At 47.6% G+C, this 17,802-nt stretch overlaps 1 protein-coding gene across 1 annotated transcript; it reads right to left on the reverse strand.

The window, feature by feature from the left end:
- Positions 1–901: 901 nt before the first annotated feature.
- KDELR2 (KDEL endoplasmic reticulum protein retention receptor 2) lies at positions 902–17,802 on the reverse strand. Its single transcript, XM_084761088.1, has 5 exons — positions 17,569–17,802; positions 9,134–9,234; positions 3,917–4,075; positions 2,358–2,610; positions 902–1,078 (listed from the first exon to the last, which is right to left on the reverse strand). The coding sequence occupies exons 1-5, from the start codon at positions 17,657–17,659 to the stop codon at positions 1,044–1,046; spliced, it is 639 nt and encodes a 212-aa protein (XP_084617214.1). The 5' UTR covers positions 17,660–17,802; the 3' UTR covers positions 902–1,043.

Raw genomic sequence — 17,802 nt, forward strand, 5'->3', positions numbered from 1 at the left:
CCATACATTCTGTTTGATAAAATGTTTATTTAGGATGTTAACACAATATAGGTCATGCAAGAGACCAGGCTTAAAAAAAAAAAAAAAAAAAAAAAAAGAAGACTACAAAGAATGTAAGGAATGATAATTGGTGTTGCCAATTAGGAAGATTGTCAATTATTTTATCACCAAAAGCGCTATGAAATCAAAACATCTGCATCTGGTATGGTTGTAGTGATCCCCTTGGGGTTGTGACTGGAAGTGACAGGTGCCATTTATGTTCCATTCCTGAGAGGAACAGTGTCCTCTACTCACACCTGCCATCGCCCCCACCCTCTCCATATTCAGAAGGCAGGAGGCTCAGATCCTCCCAGTGTGGTGGCCACGCCTCAGCAGGGTGAAGGGTGAGTGTTGGTGAACATTGCCGACACTGTTTGCACTGGGAACCTTGTCGTTTTGGTAATGAAAACTGTAGGACTTTCGAGATGTGTCCCAGACCTCAAGTGTAGTGTTGTGATGTCTGGGGAATTCCCAGGGTGATGAGGACTGATGTGGACAGACACACCAATGGAACACACTATCTCAGATTTCAAACAAACACAACTCATCTTTTGGCCAAAAAAAAAAAAAAAAAAAAAAAGGAAGAAAATAAATAGCATGGAAAATTGACAGATGCTTGGATAATCTACCAAGTGTCTAATTTCATTGTCGACACAAAGAATTGACATCTCAACAAATTTTCAAAAAAATAAAAAAGGTTTGTACTTATTCTGCACAAAACTGTCACTTTTGAAACTGCCCCAATTCATCTACACACTGAATTTATTAACACAGCATTAAGTTTCTTTGTGTAAACAAATCTTTGTACATAGTAATAAAAAAGATAAGGCAGGATGCAGTAGACAGGAGCTCCTGGTCTCTTCCCTCTGCATCCCCGCAGAGCCACCAGCGAGCGGCTGCCACAGAAGCCAGCCCTGCTTCTCCGCACTGAGCATCCTGCGCCTTCGCTGTGAGACCCTGTCCGAGCACCCTGAAGGGCAGATGCTGCTGATGGTCTTTGGCACTTACGCTGGCAGGCTGAGCTTCTTTCCCTTGAGTACTAGAATTGACAGAAAACAGCAAACAACAGGTCACCAAGTGGACAAGTTCAGTCCCCCCCCTAGTCATCAGCTCATATGCACGCCCAAGTACAAGGAAATAACCATAGAAAACCACAAAGCCATGCCAGACAGAGATGGTGGTGCACGCCTTTAATCCTAGCACTCCAGGAGGCAGAGGCCAGCCTGACCTACAGAGTGAGGTCCAGGACAGCCAGGGCTACACAGAAAGACCCTGTCTTGAAAAACAGAATTAAAACCAACAGCCCCTGCCGAATGAATGAATGAATGAATGCACAACTAAATTCACAGCTGTTCTCTTTTGCTATTTTGTGAGGGCTGGGGGTGGGAGGGAGGGAAAGAGGGAGAACTCAGGAGCTGCACACACGCGCCTCAGTCTGTGTGTGCCAGTCAGGACAGTTTAGAGTGTTGGTCCTCGCCGTCTACCCTTGTTGTTCACTGCTGTGCACGACCAACAGCCCTCACAAAACAAACAAACAAACAAAAACCACACAACAACAACAAAACCCCAAAGCCCAGGAAAAGCACAACTAAATCCATAGCTGTTCTCTTTTGCTATTTTCTTGGGGGAGTGGTGGGAGGAAGGAGGGAGGGCGAGCACACATGCCTCAGTTTGTGTGTGCTGAGTAGCAAGGAGTACAAGTGGGCTAGCCTGTGCTACACAGTGAGCCCCTGTCTCAAGGAACAAACAAAGCTAAGACATTATGTCCCGGCACAGAGCAGGCCCACTATTAGGAACTAGGCTGCGTGCAGGGACCCAGGCTGGATCTATGCTCTCAGCTATCTGCAGGATTCTGCAGGCGTCGGTACAAATGTGCATCTTTTTTCTGAGCGAGGACCACAGATAATTTTCATAAGGCAGCTAGATAGAACGTCTGTTCCTGTACTTGTACAGTGTAAAAATACACATAGGTAAGGATGTTGAGGTAATCACTGGATTTTCATGGCAGGAACTAGAAACCCTCAACACCAACAAATGGACTCCTGCAGACAAGTGGGTCTCACAGTGGGAATGCACCTCAGAATACCCTTGGCTCTTCCCGCCCCCACCTCCCAGTGCTGGACTCACACGCAGGCTTCTACGGGGCTGAGCATTAAAGCCAGGGTGTGGAGCACGCTAGACAAGCACTCTACCAACTGAGGCCCGCTCCAGCCTGAGCAGACGTGCTCCTGTGGGTTAACAGAGCGCCGAGGAGGCAGCTGGGCAAGCAAGCCCTCGCCAGAACCCACTGCTGTGAACTGCAGGCCAGACGGACGTACCTTTTGTAATGTACAAATAGAAGAAGTCGCAGTAGAGAATGGTCTGGACTACACCGGCCACCACAGCAATGAGATCAAAGAAACCCTCGAAGTAGAAGCGCCAGATCCAGTTGACAAGGTACAGAGCACGGTAGAGGCCCAGGAAGAAGAGGTAGTGGGTGGTGATGGTCTCGGCCTCGCCGGTCTTGCTGATCATGAAGAGCTGTGGAAGGATGGCCACGGACTCCAGGTAGATGGAGAAGGTCCATAGGATCTGAAAGACAGGAGGCCTCAGCTGGGGGGAGCGGCCAGCACCGCTCACAGCACGGAACAGCAAACATGGTGCAGGAGGCTGGATGGCTGCACCTCGGATGAGCTGGGAGCTGTCGTCATCTTGTCTACCATGAATCCACACAGACGATGTTCCTGAGTGGGCTTGCCCCAACTAGATCCGGAGTCCCCAGCCCATTCTGCTTTCTGCTGATCCTGTATTGTTCACTGGAGATGGCTCTGCCTTACAATTCTTCAACTTGTAACAGTACAAAAGCAACACATTCAATAGGAAGCATACTTAAATTTTCACCCGTCTGGGCTAGTGGGACACACTAGGATGCTGATTAGCAGCAGTAAGACGCAGATCTGTCAGCCACAGGGCATCACCTGCACCAACAGGAAACAACAGTCTACGAGGTGCTGGGCTGGTAAGCCAGCTATATTAAATGATTTTTTTCAACTAACAAGTTTGTTGATAAATGGCTACATCCCAACGGAAGTCAAGGAACACCTGCATAGTGTATGTGTGTGTGTGTGTGTGTACACACAAGTGCTCCTGCTGGAGAACAGCTTCAGGTGTTTTTTTTTTTTTTTTGGTTTGTCTTTCAAGACAGGGTTTCTCTGTGTAGCCTTGGCTGTCCTAGACTCGCTTTGTAGACCAGGCTGGCCTCGACCTCACAGCGATCCGCCTGCCTTTGCCTCCCGAGTGCTGGGATTAAAGGCGTGCGCCACCACCGCCCGGCTCAGTTGTCATTCTTAGGTGCCATGCACCTCTTTTTTTCAGACAGGGCCTCTCACTAGCCATGAGCCCTCTAAGTAAGCTGGGCTGGCTCACCAGGGAGCCCTAGTGATCCACTATGTCTGCCTCCCCTACTTTTGGGGTTATATGCACCTCTGCACCTCAGTTTCTCATGTGGGTTGTGGAGACTGAACTCAGGTGCTCAACACTTGAATACCAGATATCTCCTGAGCCCTTCTCGGGCCCCACTCTCTTTGTTGAGAGGTCTTATAAAGCTCGCACTGGCCTCAAATTTACTATGTAGCTGAGGGTGACCTTGAACTCCTGATCCTTTCACCTCTACTTCCAAGTGTTGGGTGGCAGGCATGTACTACACTAGGCTTAATTTGGAGGAACACTCAGCAATAAACTCACCCAAGGAAGCTGGGTGGCTTAATTTCTATTTACCAATCTGTTTACTATGTATATTATACCAGAGGATTGTCAGACAGCAAAAACAAAGAGAAGAAAGCCAACCAACGAGAATGTATGGTACCAGATGTGACCACTAACTAATCCCTTAACCAACCTCAAGAGGAGAGAAGTCATGGTTGACTAGGAACGAGAGGCCTCCCACAGGGACCACCAGGAACTCCACTCGGAAGGTGTCATGATTCCCGTCATAGGTGGCCTTAAATTTCATGTAGATCAGGTATACAGTGGCATAGGAGCAGGCGATGTAGATAAGCTGGACAGGGAGAGACAGCGGGTTAGGAGCACATTGCAACTGTTTCTAAAAATTATCATCATTGCCCATACAGTCAGTCTAAAACACACACACACACACACACACATACACACACACACACACTTTTGGCTGGTGCATACTCCTGAGTCACACAGCCACTGCAACTAGAACACAAGGCAGTTTTTTTTTTAAAAAAAAAAGATCGATTTATCTATCTATCTATCTATCTATCTATCTATCTATCTATCTATCTATCCATCTATCTAGTATATGGTGCTCTGCCTGCCCATAAGCCTACAGGTCAGAAGAGAGCACCGGATCTCATTACAGATGGTTGTGAGCCACCATGTGGTTGCTAGGAATTGCAGGACCTTTGGAAGAGCAGCCAGTGCTCTTAACCTCTGAGCCACCTCTCCAGCCTCCCACAGGGCAGTTTTATCACCCCCAATCCTACCCTGTTGCTTCTTTGTAATTAAGCCCCCTCAAGGCTCCAGTTTTGCCCCTCCTGTTCTGTTCCCAGCTTTGCCTTTTCTAGAATGCCACACAATCGAAGTGAAACACATTGCTTTTCTCATGTGGTTCTTCAGATGGCACAATGTGTCTAAGAGCCCGCCAAAGTTGCTCCATTAGTAATCCCCCCCCCTTTAGAGATCAAAAAAGAAAATTTCTGTTTGTTTGTTTTTCGAGACAGAGTTTCTTTGTGTAGCCTTGGCTATCCTGGACTCTCTCTGTAGACCAGGTTGGCCTCAAACTCACTGCTATCCGCCTGTCTCTGCCTCCTAAGTGCTGGGATTAAAGGCGTGTGTCACCACCATCTGGCTCAAAAAAGAACTTTTGTGTATGTGTATGCATGTACTCATGGAGACCAGAAGAGGGCACCAGATCCCTTGAAGATGGAGTTACAACCTGCTGTAAACTGCCAACCGTGGGTGATGGGATTGAACTCCAGGCCTCATGATTAAGTAGCAAGCACTCTTAACCACTGAGCCCTGGCCCTGGCCCATTTCTTCCTTGGTGCCCAGCAGAGGACTAATGTTCAGGTGCATCACTGTCTGTTTATTCACTCACCAGTTAAGGGAGAGGTGTCCTGTCTCCTGTTGGAAGACAGTGAATAGCTGCTGTGAACATGTGTTACAGCCTTTTCTTGCATTTATACCTAGGAGTAGGTTAGTTGGATCAAATGTTAAGTGTATGTTTTAAAACTGTAAGAAACTTGCAAGGAGACAGGCTGCTAATCTCATCTTAAGCTATGACACAGCAGCTTAGAGGGAAAGGGTGCAAAGGTCAGTGCAGGTCTGGGCCGAGGACTTCATCCCACACTTTGGCTAGCTTTTTTGTAAAGATAATCCCTGTAATCCAGGTTAAGCGTTTGCCATTGTGGCTTTTATTCAAACTACAGTCCTTTGTTTAGGGCCACAAAGATGACTCAGTGGGTAGAGGTGCTTGGGGCCAAGCCTGACAACCTGGGTTCAGCTCTTGGACATACATGCTGGAAGGAGACAGCCAACTCCTTAAAGGTGTCCTGACCCCACACCTAAGCAGTGCCACGCGTGCAGTCCCACAGGTGCACTCGGAGACTTACACAAAATAAATGAACATAAAGAACAGTTAAAGCAGTATTGTATTACTTTAACAATAAATATTTGGGTTTTTACTATAAAATTCAGACTGGTATTGTAACAAAGAAAAGCCAAAAGTTAGTATTGTTAGTTTATTTGACGATTACTTATTTTTATGAGTGTTTTACCTGTGCCACATGCCTGTCTGGTGTCCTCCAGGGACAGAAGGGATTGATGTCCCTGGGATGGAGTTACAGGGATCAGGTCCTCTGCAAGGGCAACCAATGGTCTAGTCCACCGAGCCATCTTCCTTACTATTCTTTGTAACAGGATGTTATTTTTATTGCCATGTGTCTGTGTCTGACTGTGGGTTTGTGCAGCGCCTGCTGACCAGGAGGTATTAGATGCCCTGGATCTGCAGTTACAGGCGACATGATGTGGGTGCTGGGCACTGAACTGCTGTCCTCTGCAAGAGCACCACGCGAGGAGGAGCTGGTTAAGAGCACGGCTGCTCATGGAGGAGCTGGCTTCAACTCCCAGCACCCACACAACAGCTCACCACTGTCTGTACCTCCAATCTCACAGGATCCAATGTTTTTTTTGGCCTTATTGGCACGAGACATACATGTGGCGTACTTACATAAATGCAGGCAAAGCACACATACATAAAATAAGTCTTAAAAAGTGTTTTTAAAAAGCAGTATGAACTTAACATTTTATTTAAAGATTTATTTATTATGTATACAGTGCTCTGCCTGTAAGACGGCATCCTATCACATTACAAATGATTGTGAGCCACCATGTGGTTGCTGGGAATTAACTCAGGACCTCTGGAAGAGCAGTCAGCGCTCTTAACGTCTGAGCCATCTCTCCAGCCCTGAACATAACATTTTAATTGATAAGCCATTTCTCCAGCTCCAAAACTTATTTTATGTGTAAATATTTGTATGCCTGCAAAGGCCAGAAAATAGAGTCAGGTCCCGTGGAGCTGGAATCACAGGCTGCTTTGGGTGCCGGATTCTGAACTCTTGTCTTCTGCAAGAGCAGCAAGTGCTCTTAACTGATGGGCTATCTTCCCCAACCCTAAGAGCTAGTCTGTACAACACTGCCTCCAAGACAGCAGTTTTGTACACAGCAACAGAGCTCTTCAAGGGCGCACAATTGAGCCTGTGTTCTTCCATCTTCAAAAGGTCACCCAACCCCAAGGAAAAGCCTGAAGCTCTGAAATTTTATCAATTTGTAAACTGCAGACGCTCAGGCCTACGGATCAGACAGCAGATTTCAAACATGACTGGCGATGGCTGGGATGAGCCCACACCGCCTAGTTATTCCTTCTTCCTAGGAAGTACAACCTGAAAAACTTAACTAGGAAAACATTGGGGCAAATGACTTAATAGGAAAATGAGGGTAATCACCAAGCCCTCACATGCTTTAAAAACCCACAATGACACTACAGTTCCCAGCCCATCATTATGCATTTATATTTGTAAATATCAGCACAGTATTAAAATTGTTGATTTTAACACTATACATGTACAGTAAAGAAAGCATACACATTATGTGCAGCCACACTGACACCTGTAGACCATACCCAGCCCAGGCCTCCTACAGCCGGGGGCTCTCCGCGGCCCTGCCGGTGACGTACAGCTGGGCCTCAGTATGAAGAGAGGACTCTGACTCCCCATCTCCAGTACCTGTAGTTTTGTCCTACAACACGCAGACCTGGCCATTCTGTGTATGTTTGGGCTTATTTGTGTTCCGCACATGGGTGACAGAAATCAACCCTGGATGTTTGCTTGTTTGGGAGTTATTTATGTATATGTATGTTTGTGTAAGTAGACAGGTGCAGGGATGCCCAAGAGGAGCCACAAGAAATCCAGATCCCATGGAGCTGGAGCTAGCGACTGTTGCGAGCCTTCTGATGTGGGTGCTGGGAACCAAACTCAGGATCTCTGCAAGAGCAGCACGTGCTCTTATCTGCTGAGCTCTCTCTCCAGCTACGGTGCTTTGAGACACGAGGCTCAGCAATCAGGCTAGGCTGGCAGGACACCTAGCCCTTGGGATCCTCCTGGGTCTACTTCCCTAGAGCAGACACTGCAACTGCTATGGGTGTTGGAGATCAAACCGAGGTCCTCACGATTGCGTGAGCAGCACACTGAGCTGCCTCCCAGCCCAGCCTAGCCATTTTAAGGCAGCTAATTATTTCCTGATTGCTAGAGTTCAGAACAGAATGACTACAGGTGACTCAAACTGGCTTTTTGTTTTGTTTTGGTTTTTGAGACAGGGTTTCTCTGTGTTAGCCCTGGCTGTGCTGGCCTCGAACTCACAGAGATCCGCCTGCCTCTGTCTCCTGAGTGTTGGGATTAAAGTTATGCCCCACCACACCTGGCAAAACTTGCTTTTTTCCCCCCTTAAATTTGTAAACATTTATTTATTTGGTATATGTGTTTGTGTATGTATGTGGGCATGTGTATGGCAGTTAGGGGACAGCTTGTTGGAGTTGGTTTTCTTCTTCCCCAAGTAAGACCCCAGGATTGAACTCAGTTAGTCTTGTGGCAAGCCCCTGCACCCACTGACCTACCTCACCGGCCCTCAAATTTGTTGTTTTTTTTTTTAAAGCAAAGATCATAAACCCAAATACTGCATGCCCATTTTAACCTATACTTATCAAGATGCTTTCAAACACAAAGTGTTGGGTAGAGGGTGCTCCAAATCAAGTTCTTAGAACAATACTATAAAGTGTTTGCAGAACATGAGGCCACGAGTCAATTCCCAGCACTGTAAAATAATGAAGAAAGCAAAGACATGGAAGCAGAAGGGGAACTGGCTGGGAAGGGGGACCAGAGAGTGCAACGGGGTGACCATGACTGAAATACATTATGTACATGTGCCAAACTGTTACAATGAAACCTTAGTAATAATATGAATGTATGCTAATAAAAACAAAACACACACACACCAGCGAGATGGCTAAGATGACGTCATACCATAATGGAACCTGACAACCTGAGTTGGGTGGAAAAAGAGAACTTATTCCCAAAAATATCCTCTGGCCACATGGGCACCACAGCATGTGCATGCCTGTGTTTATACATACACATATTGGAAATTAAAAAAAAATTGAAATAACAGCACATCTAGCTACTATTCTTGAGTTTTGTTTGGGGTTTGTTTGTTTGTTTTTGGTTTTTTGAGACAGGGTTTCTCTCTGTAGTCTTGGCTGTCCTGGACTCTCTTTGTAGACCAGGCTGGTCTTGAACTCACAGAGATCCACCTGTCTGTGCCTCCCAAAGTGCTGGGATTACAGGCGTGAGCCACAGCACCTGGCTTCTTAAGAGATTTTAAATAGAGAGGCAAAAAAAAAAAAAAAAAAAAAAAAAAAGCTGCTAGTTTCCACAGGTGTGCACAGGGTGGATAAATGCACTGGAGCTGACATCATACTGTACCTCCATTGACATACTATATACTGAAATGCACTGGAGCTGACGTCATACCATACCTTCATAGATGTATTATATAATGAAATGAACGAAGTAAAAAGATCCAGGTAACGAGTTGTGAAGACCAGTGCAAACAGAAGCTGGCTTTTCCCAGAAATGCCTGCAGAAACAAAGGTGAGCATTAGAACACCCTGGAGAAGAACTTTGTCTCCTGAGATCACCCTGGACAGCAAGTGCAGACACACAGGAAAAAGGGTACTTGGGTCAAAGGCCCAGGTCTGGGGACAACTGATTAAGCCAGAGAAAACAAGTTTTTCTTTCTTATATCACTCCTTCTGGGCTCTCCAACTTCTCCTGCTATGGCAGATGGCTCTAGGAAAGTGACTTTGTTAAACTTCAGCCAATATTCCAAGACATGTACCCTCTAAAGACTGAGCTCACCCGCTGGGTATGGTGGCGCACACCTTTACTCCCAGCACTTGGGAGGCAGAGGCAGGTGGAGCTCTTGTGAGTTCGAGGCCAGCTTGGTCTACAAAATGAGTCCAGGACAGCCAAAACCTGTCTTGAAAAGCCAACTAACCAACCAAAAAAACAAAAAGACAGAGCTCAAATAGCTCACTGCTTGCTATTCAGCATCCTTCCATTTAGCTTGCTAGCTGTGCTGGCACATGCCTGAAATCCCAACAGTTGAGAAGTAGGAAAACTGAGTTCAAGGCCTGCCTGAGCTACACAGGGAGACCCTGTCTCAAAGCAATACAAAGTAAAAACTGATACACCCTGACACCATGTTTCCACCTGCAGAGTATGGCAGCGACAGCCCACATGGTGGCGACCAGAACACAGCTGGACAGATGACTTTTCAGACACCTACACCTGCCCATAGGCTGTGTGAATTTCAAGATGTTGCGGTACAAGCAATTCAAGACGCTGGAAGGTGACAGACAGCAGAACCAGGCCCCTGCAGTGCACACTACCCATTAGCTGTCGTCCAGCACAGACCCAGCAGAGACCTCGCCTCAGGCACCCACTGCAGCCTGTGGAGCACAGCAAGTGCACTCTTCTCTGACTTTCTCGGGCCACTTACAGCTTAGGGAAACCACAAGCCTGAATGTAAGCCCATTCTCAACATGAGGAGCAAGCTCCGTCACAAACGCTGACTAGAAAGGAGAAGAGTGGACTCTTCCCATTCAAGGGCCTGGGGCAGAGCTGGGCAGCCAATCTGCTGCTGACTGCTTTCCTCAGAAATAGGGACTTTCTTCTATCAGCGATGAATGTTCCAGAGAAGCACTGAGCAGCTACTACACACTGGAGTGAGAACACGCTGGAGAAAGCCAGGAGCAGCAGACAGGTGAAGCCTTGAGAATGTCCAGTTTGTTTGCTCTATGCTTTTTCCAGTAGTTTCAATGAAACAGGGTACAGACAGGCAGTTTGCCAAAAGAGGGTTTCTTCCAACGGGGCTTTGGCACCAGGTACGTCCTTATCACTTTCAGACTTTATAAGACACACCACAGAGCTGGCTCAGCAGATGAACCACTCGTCATGTAAGTGAGAGGATGCCCATGTAAAGCAGGCACAGTAGCAGGCATTTGTGATCACAGCATTTCTACTGGGAGATGCGGGTGGAGACGGGAGAGTCCCTGGCCACCCATGGACCACACCACCTGATTTATGCAGTGGGGAACAATAAGGAGACAGTGTCTCAAAAAAAGTAGAAGGCAAGGACACCCGAGCTGGTCCTCTGCCTCACACACCCACACAATCCTCTGCAAACCTCCACTAGACACAGACCCTCTTGTGGAAGTTGTACCTCATTCTCTTTAGTATTTCCTGTGCTGCCCACTACACCTGACACATAGCAAGGTCCAAAAAAACACATGCTCAAAAGAAAATGCAATTCATTTTATCTTCACGTCACGGGCAAAGTCTCATCGTGTGTTATTCCAGATGAAACTGTGGAGGAATCTGAGTGCTGCTGTGTCTAATACTGTAAGTAGATAATGCGCTCTCCGCTCAGCACTAATTACTAGCAGTTGAGGGGGAGAGCCCCCCTGAGTGAGCACTAGCACAGGAGAAGCCGGGCGGTGTGTGTGATGGGAACCCACACAACAGCCAGCAGCAGCTAACTCCGCTCCCTGGCCTGCAGCCTGACTAACAAGTCGCAGTTTTTCTCCTTACCACTGAAAAGGTGTCTCATCCTCACCAAAGGAAGCAGTCTTAAGCCACGGACAGGGGAGGGACTGGCAGCAATCTCCTGCGGTGGAGAGGGAATGAATAGCTGCTACCTTATCTGTCTACTGATGGATCTGCAGTCGCTTGGTCAGTCGGTCGGGCTGTCTGTCTACTATCTACCTACCTATCTGCAGTCTGAGGAGCAAACCCAGGGCCTCATGTTAGGCAAGCACCTCAGTACTAAGCCACAATCTCAGGCAATTCCAACCTGATCTTGGACCAAAAAGTTCCAAGGCGAACTCAGTCGTATAACAAGCACTCACAGGACACTGACTGTCAGGGCTTCAGACATCCTGGTACCAAATGCACCGCACGGCCACATTAAAGAACACAACTAGTCAGGTGCGTTGAGCTCATTCCTGGCTACCCACAAAGCTCAGTGAGGTTTATGAAAGCACACAGTTGGGCCCACAACACTTTAAATTACAGCTAAGGCTCAAAGTTGGGTTTCTGACATTCCTACTGGTTTACAGAAGAGATGCCTTATCCAAACAAAGGAGGTTCTAGAAACAGCAGGAATGCCACCAAGCAGTGTGGGTCAGACCACCTGGGAAGGCCACACTCCTAAGGTTCTCTCAAAATATCTGGATATTCTAATTTTTTTAAATGTTTTTTTTGCCGGGTGCGGTGGCACATGCATGTAATCCCAGCACTCAGGGAGGCAGAGGCAGGCAGATCTAGGCGAGGCTAGCCTGATCTACAAAGTGAATCCAGGACAGCCAAGGCTACAGAGAAACTCTGTCTCAGAAAAACCAAAGCAAGCAAACAAACCTCATGGCCTTCCCCTGGACTCCACAACTCACTACTTAAGTCTAGCTCCAAGCCACGCAGGGCAAAACAAGCCTGCAATCCAAGCCTATCTGTACCAGGAAGCCAAGATCAGAGTTCAAAGGCAGCCTTGGGCTACACAGTGGTATCTTGACTCAAAAACCCCAAGGGCAGGAACGTAGCTCACTGGTAGAATGTTTATCTAGGATGGCCAGGGCTCCGGGTTAGGTTCTCAGCAGGAAAGGTCTAAGTTCAAGCTCAGTTGGGGTTCAGGGTAAGGCTAGACCTATTATATGCCATGCTATTTCTGCACTTGTCAAACAGGGACAGACTACACTAGCTTGTTGGGAATGCTAAAAAGGTGAGGGAAGTGCTTTATAGTAAACATGCTGTTGTGAATGCCTGGGAAAAGAATTCTTACTATGTAATGCTTTGCTGGTTTTTTTTTTCCTTATCTTTTCTAAGATTTATCTTTATTGCTTTTAATTATGCATGTCTTCACTTGTGGACTAAGTGTACATGAGTGCAGGTACCTTCAGAGGCCAGAAGAGGGTACCATACCCAAACCTGTGTCCTCTAGGAAAGCAGAAAGCAATGACAGCCACCTCTCCAGTCCTAATCTTTTAAAAAGCCCTCCCATCTTCATTTTAAATGCTAACTGTGTGAGCTGTTTAAAGGCCCCCTCCCTTTAAAAAAATATTTAGTTTTATGTGTGTGAGTGTCTGGCCACACGTATGTGTGTGTCTGCTGCCTGTGGAGGACAGAAGCAGAGTGCCTAGAACTGGAGTTTGGGGTCACTGTTAGCCCCATGTAGGTGCTGGGAAGTGAACCCCAGTCCTCTTCAAGAGCAGCAGGTGACCTTAGCTGCTGAGCCATCTCTTCAGCCACTTAAAAGTCTCCTTTGCATTTGTGTTTGTATGTGCACCATATACATATTTACCCTTTAAAGTAACCTCATGTCTTACAACCTGTTCTGTGAATTCATATTTTGGGATCATCTTTTCTTGATATGAATACATAGCATCCATCCAGTTTAATGCCTGCACAATGTTGCAGTGTGGACATAAGAAAAACTAGGAGACCATTGGACATATGAATTATTTATAATTTCCACCCTAGATCTATCCTTATTTTTATATTTTCTAAGTTTTATTTGTGTGTCTGCCGTGTGTGTGTGTGTGTGTGTGTGTGTGTGTGTGTGTGTGTGTGTGTGTACACAGAGGACAAAAGAGGACACCAGAGCCTCTGGTGCTAGAGTTATCAGTGGTTTGTGAACCACCCAAGATGGGTACTGAGAACTGAACCCTGAACAGCAGCAGGTGAGCTTCACCAAGAAGCCAGCTCTCCAGCCTGTTTATAGTTTTTGCTGTTATAAATTCTACACAAATATCTCTCATCTACAGACAATGCTTTGTGGCTGGAAACGTGGCTCAGTGATAAGAGTGCCTGGTTGGCTCACAAAGCCCAGCACTCCATAAACCGAGCATGACAGCACACAGCTGTGATCCCAGCACTCTGAGGTAGAAGCACGAAGGTGAGAAGCTCAAAGCTCTTTTTGGCTACACAGCCACTAGTTTCCTCCCCACCTTCTTGTTGGGGAGTCACAGGAGGTATCCTTGTCCTTATGGCTCGATACCCATGTCTGGCCCTCTTCACACATGACTTGCCATCTCACTGGCCCTGCACCTTTCACTGTGCAATGCTAAGGCTCAAGGCCAGGCCTCACACATGCTAGCCAAGCATTTTCCCACTGCAGCTTCTTTTAGTCTCTCAAGATTCTTCCCAGCCAAAGATGGCTTTGAACTCCTAGTCCTCCTAGCTCTACGTCCAGAACGCTAGGATTACAGCATGCATCTATAAAATGCAGGGCTGGAACCAGGGGCTCTGCCACTGCAGCTTCGAGAGCAGAAACTTTGCTGCTGTGTGCTGCTGAGTTGTCTCAGTGCTGTGCCCACGATCACTGCATGACACGATTACTAAGAGACTGGCCCTCAAAGGAACAGGGGCCAAGGCTTCAGGTGCTCGGGTGTGATGACGACAACAACAAAAATAAGTGTTGCCACTGGGAGAGAGAGCAGAAAGGATGAGACTTAACCAGTATGCACAAGGTCATGAGGGCCTAGGTTCAACACCCAATACCAGGAAAAGTGTTCTGTATTTCCTTCAAATATAAAAACTATTCAGTTATGTGAACATAGGGACAGTTGCTCCTGTCAAGTCGGATAGGTTGAAAGGTCTACCACCTACATCATAGCTAGGAGGAAAGAAGAGTAAACAAGAGGCAGCCTGGAATCTCATCTCGGGACTCCCTGTCACTCCAACTCAGTGCACAACAGTTAGGAAGCACTTTGCCTAAGAACACAGCTTTGGGGTATGGATTTGGCTCAATTGATAGAGTACTTCAGCTAGGCCCTGGGTTCAAATCCCTGCACCATTAATTAATTAATATTATGGCTTCTTCTCTCAAGGTACTCTAGATAAGGGATTAGGAAGGGAAAAAAGAAGACACCCTAAAAGAGACAAGCTTGCCCGCCACTCTGCCTGGCAGCTCAGGAACTCTCTACACTTCACTGACGTTTCCCTCTACAGCGACAGCAGACGCAGCCACAGAATTCATACTCAAGCAACGTCAGTCTCCTGGCCCTGACCATAAACCAGGTCCTTAAGGTCTGTAGTGGCAAAGCCCCTGCAAGCCTCGCTCCTGGGAGGCCGGGGCAGGATTCTAAGCTTGAGGCGCACTGAACGCCGGAAGGATGCCATGGCTAGCTTCCTTACTAGCCTGCCTCGCTCTCCCCTAAGGAAAGTGCCCTGTGGTTTAGCGGTTGCTGGAGTGTTCAGCCTGGTGTTGAAACCCTAAAATGAGCTCCAATGCTGAAACTGAGAACCACCACCTGGACGGGCATGGCTCAGGTTCCGGATATTTGAGAAACTCTGATCAAGTTCTTCCTCTTTCAAGTCTTTAAACAACTTTTCTAACCCAGCATGGAAAAAACAGAGCAGCTAGAACTAGTCAGCAGTTAATCAGAATAAACAATCTTGGTGATTTTCATTTTTGAAAGGTCAAGAAATTTTATATACCAGAATAAAGAGGCTCCTGAGTCCATGAGTGGGGACAGTTTAATAACGTCCAAGGGACACTTGGGAAACAGGTTAAGAATTGACCCTAACCATGTGCCATCCTGTCTAGGCACTGCAGCTGAAGTACTTTGCTTTCCTTCATGCCCTGGTCTCCCATGAAAACCATGAATTTTAGACAGCAACCCTGATCCCTTTTTCCTTGTACTTTAAGTTCTATTAAGAAGTCTCCTTATAGGGGGCTGGAGGGACGGCTCAGGAGTCAGGATCACTTACTGCTCTTGCCGACTACCTGGGTTCAGTTCCCAGCAACAACATGGTGGCTTTTAACTGCCTGGAACCCCAGCTCCAGAAGATTGAACCCCTTTTCTGGTCTCCAGGGGTTTCTGCACACTTATGGTAAATTCACACAGCAACACAGAGAATTAATAATTTAAAAACAAAACAAACCCTTCTATTTCTGGGGGCTGGAGAGATGGTTTGGCCATTACGAGGATGTAGTGTTCTTGTAAGGGACCTGAGTTCAATTCCCAGCACCCGAGGCAGCTCCTCACTGCCTGCGGCTCCAGCTCCAGGGGACTATGATGGCTTCCACAGGAACCAGCACTCACACAATTAAAAACAAAATATATCTTTACTTGGCAGAAGAACATAAGGAAGAAAATGAAGAGACCTGAGATTTTGAAAGAAAGCTACAGACTGAAAGTAGTTTCTAAGTGGAAGGCATCAAAAATTCTAAACCACTGGCATCAAATGTGCAGATTAAAACTGCTTTGGCCAAGGCAAATGCTAATCTGAAATGTGTCAAATTATAAACTGCTGCTTATGTTTCAATCCTGGCTTCATCAAAACCTTGCTTACTTCCCTAAGCCTTAGTTCCCGCTTCCAATATGAGGACCTGCCCACACGGCTATTTTGAGGACTGCCCGAGAAGAGCCACATCAAACACTCACCTGTCTACTTAATGCACACATATCACAACTGCAGCAATTAATTTGCTATCGTTACAAATTGCTCAGTGCAGCCTCTCAGATCACACCTCCAAGTCAGACACGTTGGTTTCAGTACAGGGACTTTGTAACATCTGCTTTTACTGATCAAAGGTCTTTTTTGGTTGTGCTTACTTCCTGGATCTCAACTACGTTCCAGAGAGATGAGACCTTCAGACAGCAGAGTCAAAAGGGTGATGTTACTTTAGACCAGGTGGTACTTATTAATAAACCAGATAGGTGCCATGTCTATCACTCGGGTCCTTTAGGACTCCTATTTTCTGCTGCCGCCGAAAAAAAATTACATTTCAGTTTACAAAGTTATTGCATTGGGGCCATAGCATTAATTTTAGGGACAGTATTTTTAACATGTACTTAACTAGCTAATTAGCCAATTAATTAATTGTTTGGGGTGGAGAGGGTGTTGCTTTTGGCAACAGGGCCTCATGTAGTCCCCGATGATTCTGAATTCCTTATCCTCTGGGATGCAAGCACCATCACACTCACAAAGAAATCATCTAAAACTTGGAAGATGCCCGATATTTAATGAAACTCGGAAATCCACGGCTACTAGGTGAGGAAAGTTCATCCTACTGCCTCTCCGCAATACTTGAATGAAATATGCATGCACTTAAGAGGGAGGAGCAGGGCCAACTCACTGGTGACGTGGATCCAGGAAACTAGACGAGATCTCAGTGGTACCCAGCGCTTTGCAGTTTAAGAGAACCAGTTATTAGATGGTAGGGCTCAAGAATGAAAACGCAGCTTGCGTCTCAAAATAGCACGAAACTATGCCGAGTAACTCACTTTAAAGACCCAACATGTCTTTTTATGGCGGGTGAAATCCTGAACCCCAAGACTTGAGTGTAGCCCCATTCAACTGTAAGCACAGGCCGGAGCTGACACCATCCTGCCTCCCGACCCCATGCCATGCTCCTTTTAGAGAACAGGATGAACCGCAGGATGCCCTCTTCCTCCAGCCTGCCCCACCTTCGCGGGTGGCCTGGCTGCCACGTCAGGCCCTGCTCCCCTATACCCCTCTTCCTCGAGCAAGTCTCCCATTGATTCCTAGGGACTCAGAGGCGCCCCCCCCCAAAAGCCCAGGGAGAGGGACACGCCTACTAGAACCCCACAGATCCCGTTCTAAACTTTTCAGGTCCAGCAGGACCCGGGGGTGGGTGGGGGGGAGCAGTTACGCTAGCGCTCTCTGCGCTCGGACGGATGAAGTTCGCGGGCGGACCAAGCACAGAACGGGGCCCCCCCCGAGCTGCGATGGTCACCCCAGCCCGTGTGCACCCGTGGCCCCCGCCGGGCCAGCCGAGGTGGGTGTGTCTGGCCGTCGCAAGGCCCGCACAAGCCTCCGAGCGACCGAGGGCCGAATGGGTCCTTCCGTGCGCTCCTGCCCCGCGCGCCTCGCCCTGGCGGCCGCTCACCCGCACACGAGCGCGTCTTCCAGATCTTCAGCAATAGGATGACGATGGCCGCCAGGTGGGACAGGTCCCCAGTAAGCCGGAAGATGTTCATGGCTGCGGCGGTCGGCGCGTCACGGCGGCCCCGGGGCTCGGCAGCGACTCAGGACACGGCGACAGCCCCTGAGAGAGGAAGCGGCGAAAGATGGCGGGAGCGGGCGCGACGTGGCCAGGGACGTGGCCGAACTGCCGTCGCGC

The sequence above is a fragment of the Acomys minous genome, assembly GCF_964271855.1.
Source record: "Acomys minous genome assembly, chromosome: 16".
NCBI classification, from domain to species: Eukaryota; Metazoa; Chordata; class Mammalia; order Rodentia; family Muridae; genus Acomys; species Acomys minous.

Bases quoted from the DNA above. Each gene is read 5' to 3' on its own strand.
- KDELR2 (XM_084761088.1), bottom strand. From the start codon at position 17,659: ATGAACATCTTCCGGCTTACTGGGGACCTGTCCCACCTGGCGGCCATC. The intron at 9,235-17,568 runs GTGAGCGGCCGC...TTGTTTCTGCAG, and splicing joins GAAGACGCGCTCGTGTGCGG to GCATTTCTGGGAAAAGCCAG. The intron at 1,079-2,357 runs GTACGTCCGTCT...TGTCAATTCTAG, and splicing joins CTATTTGTACATTACAAAAG to TACTCAAGGGAAAGAAGCTC.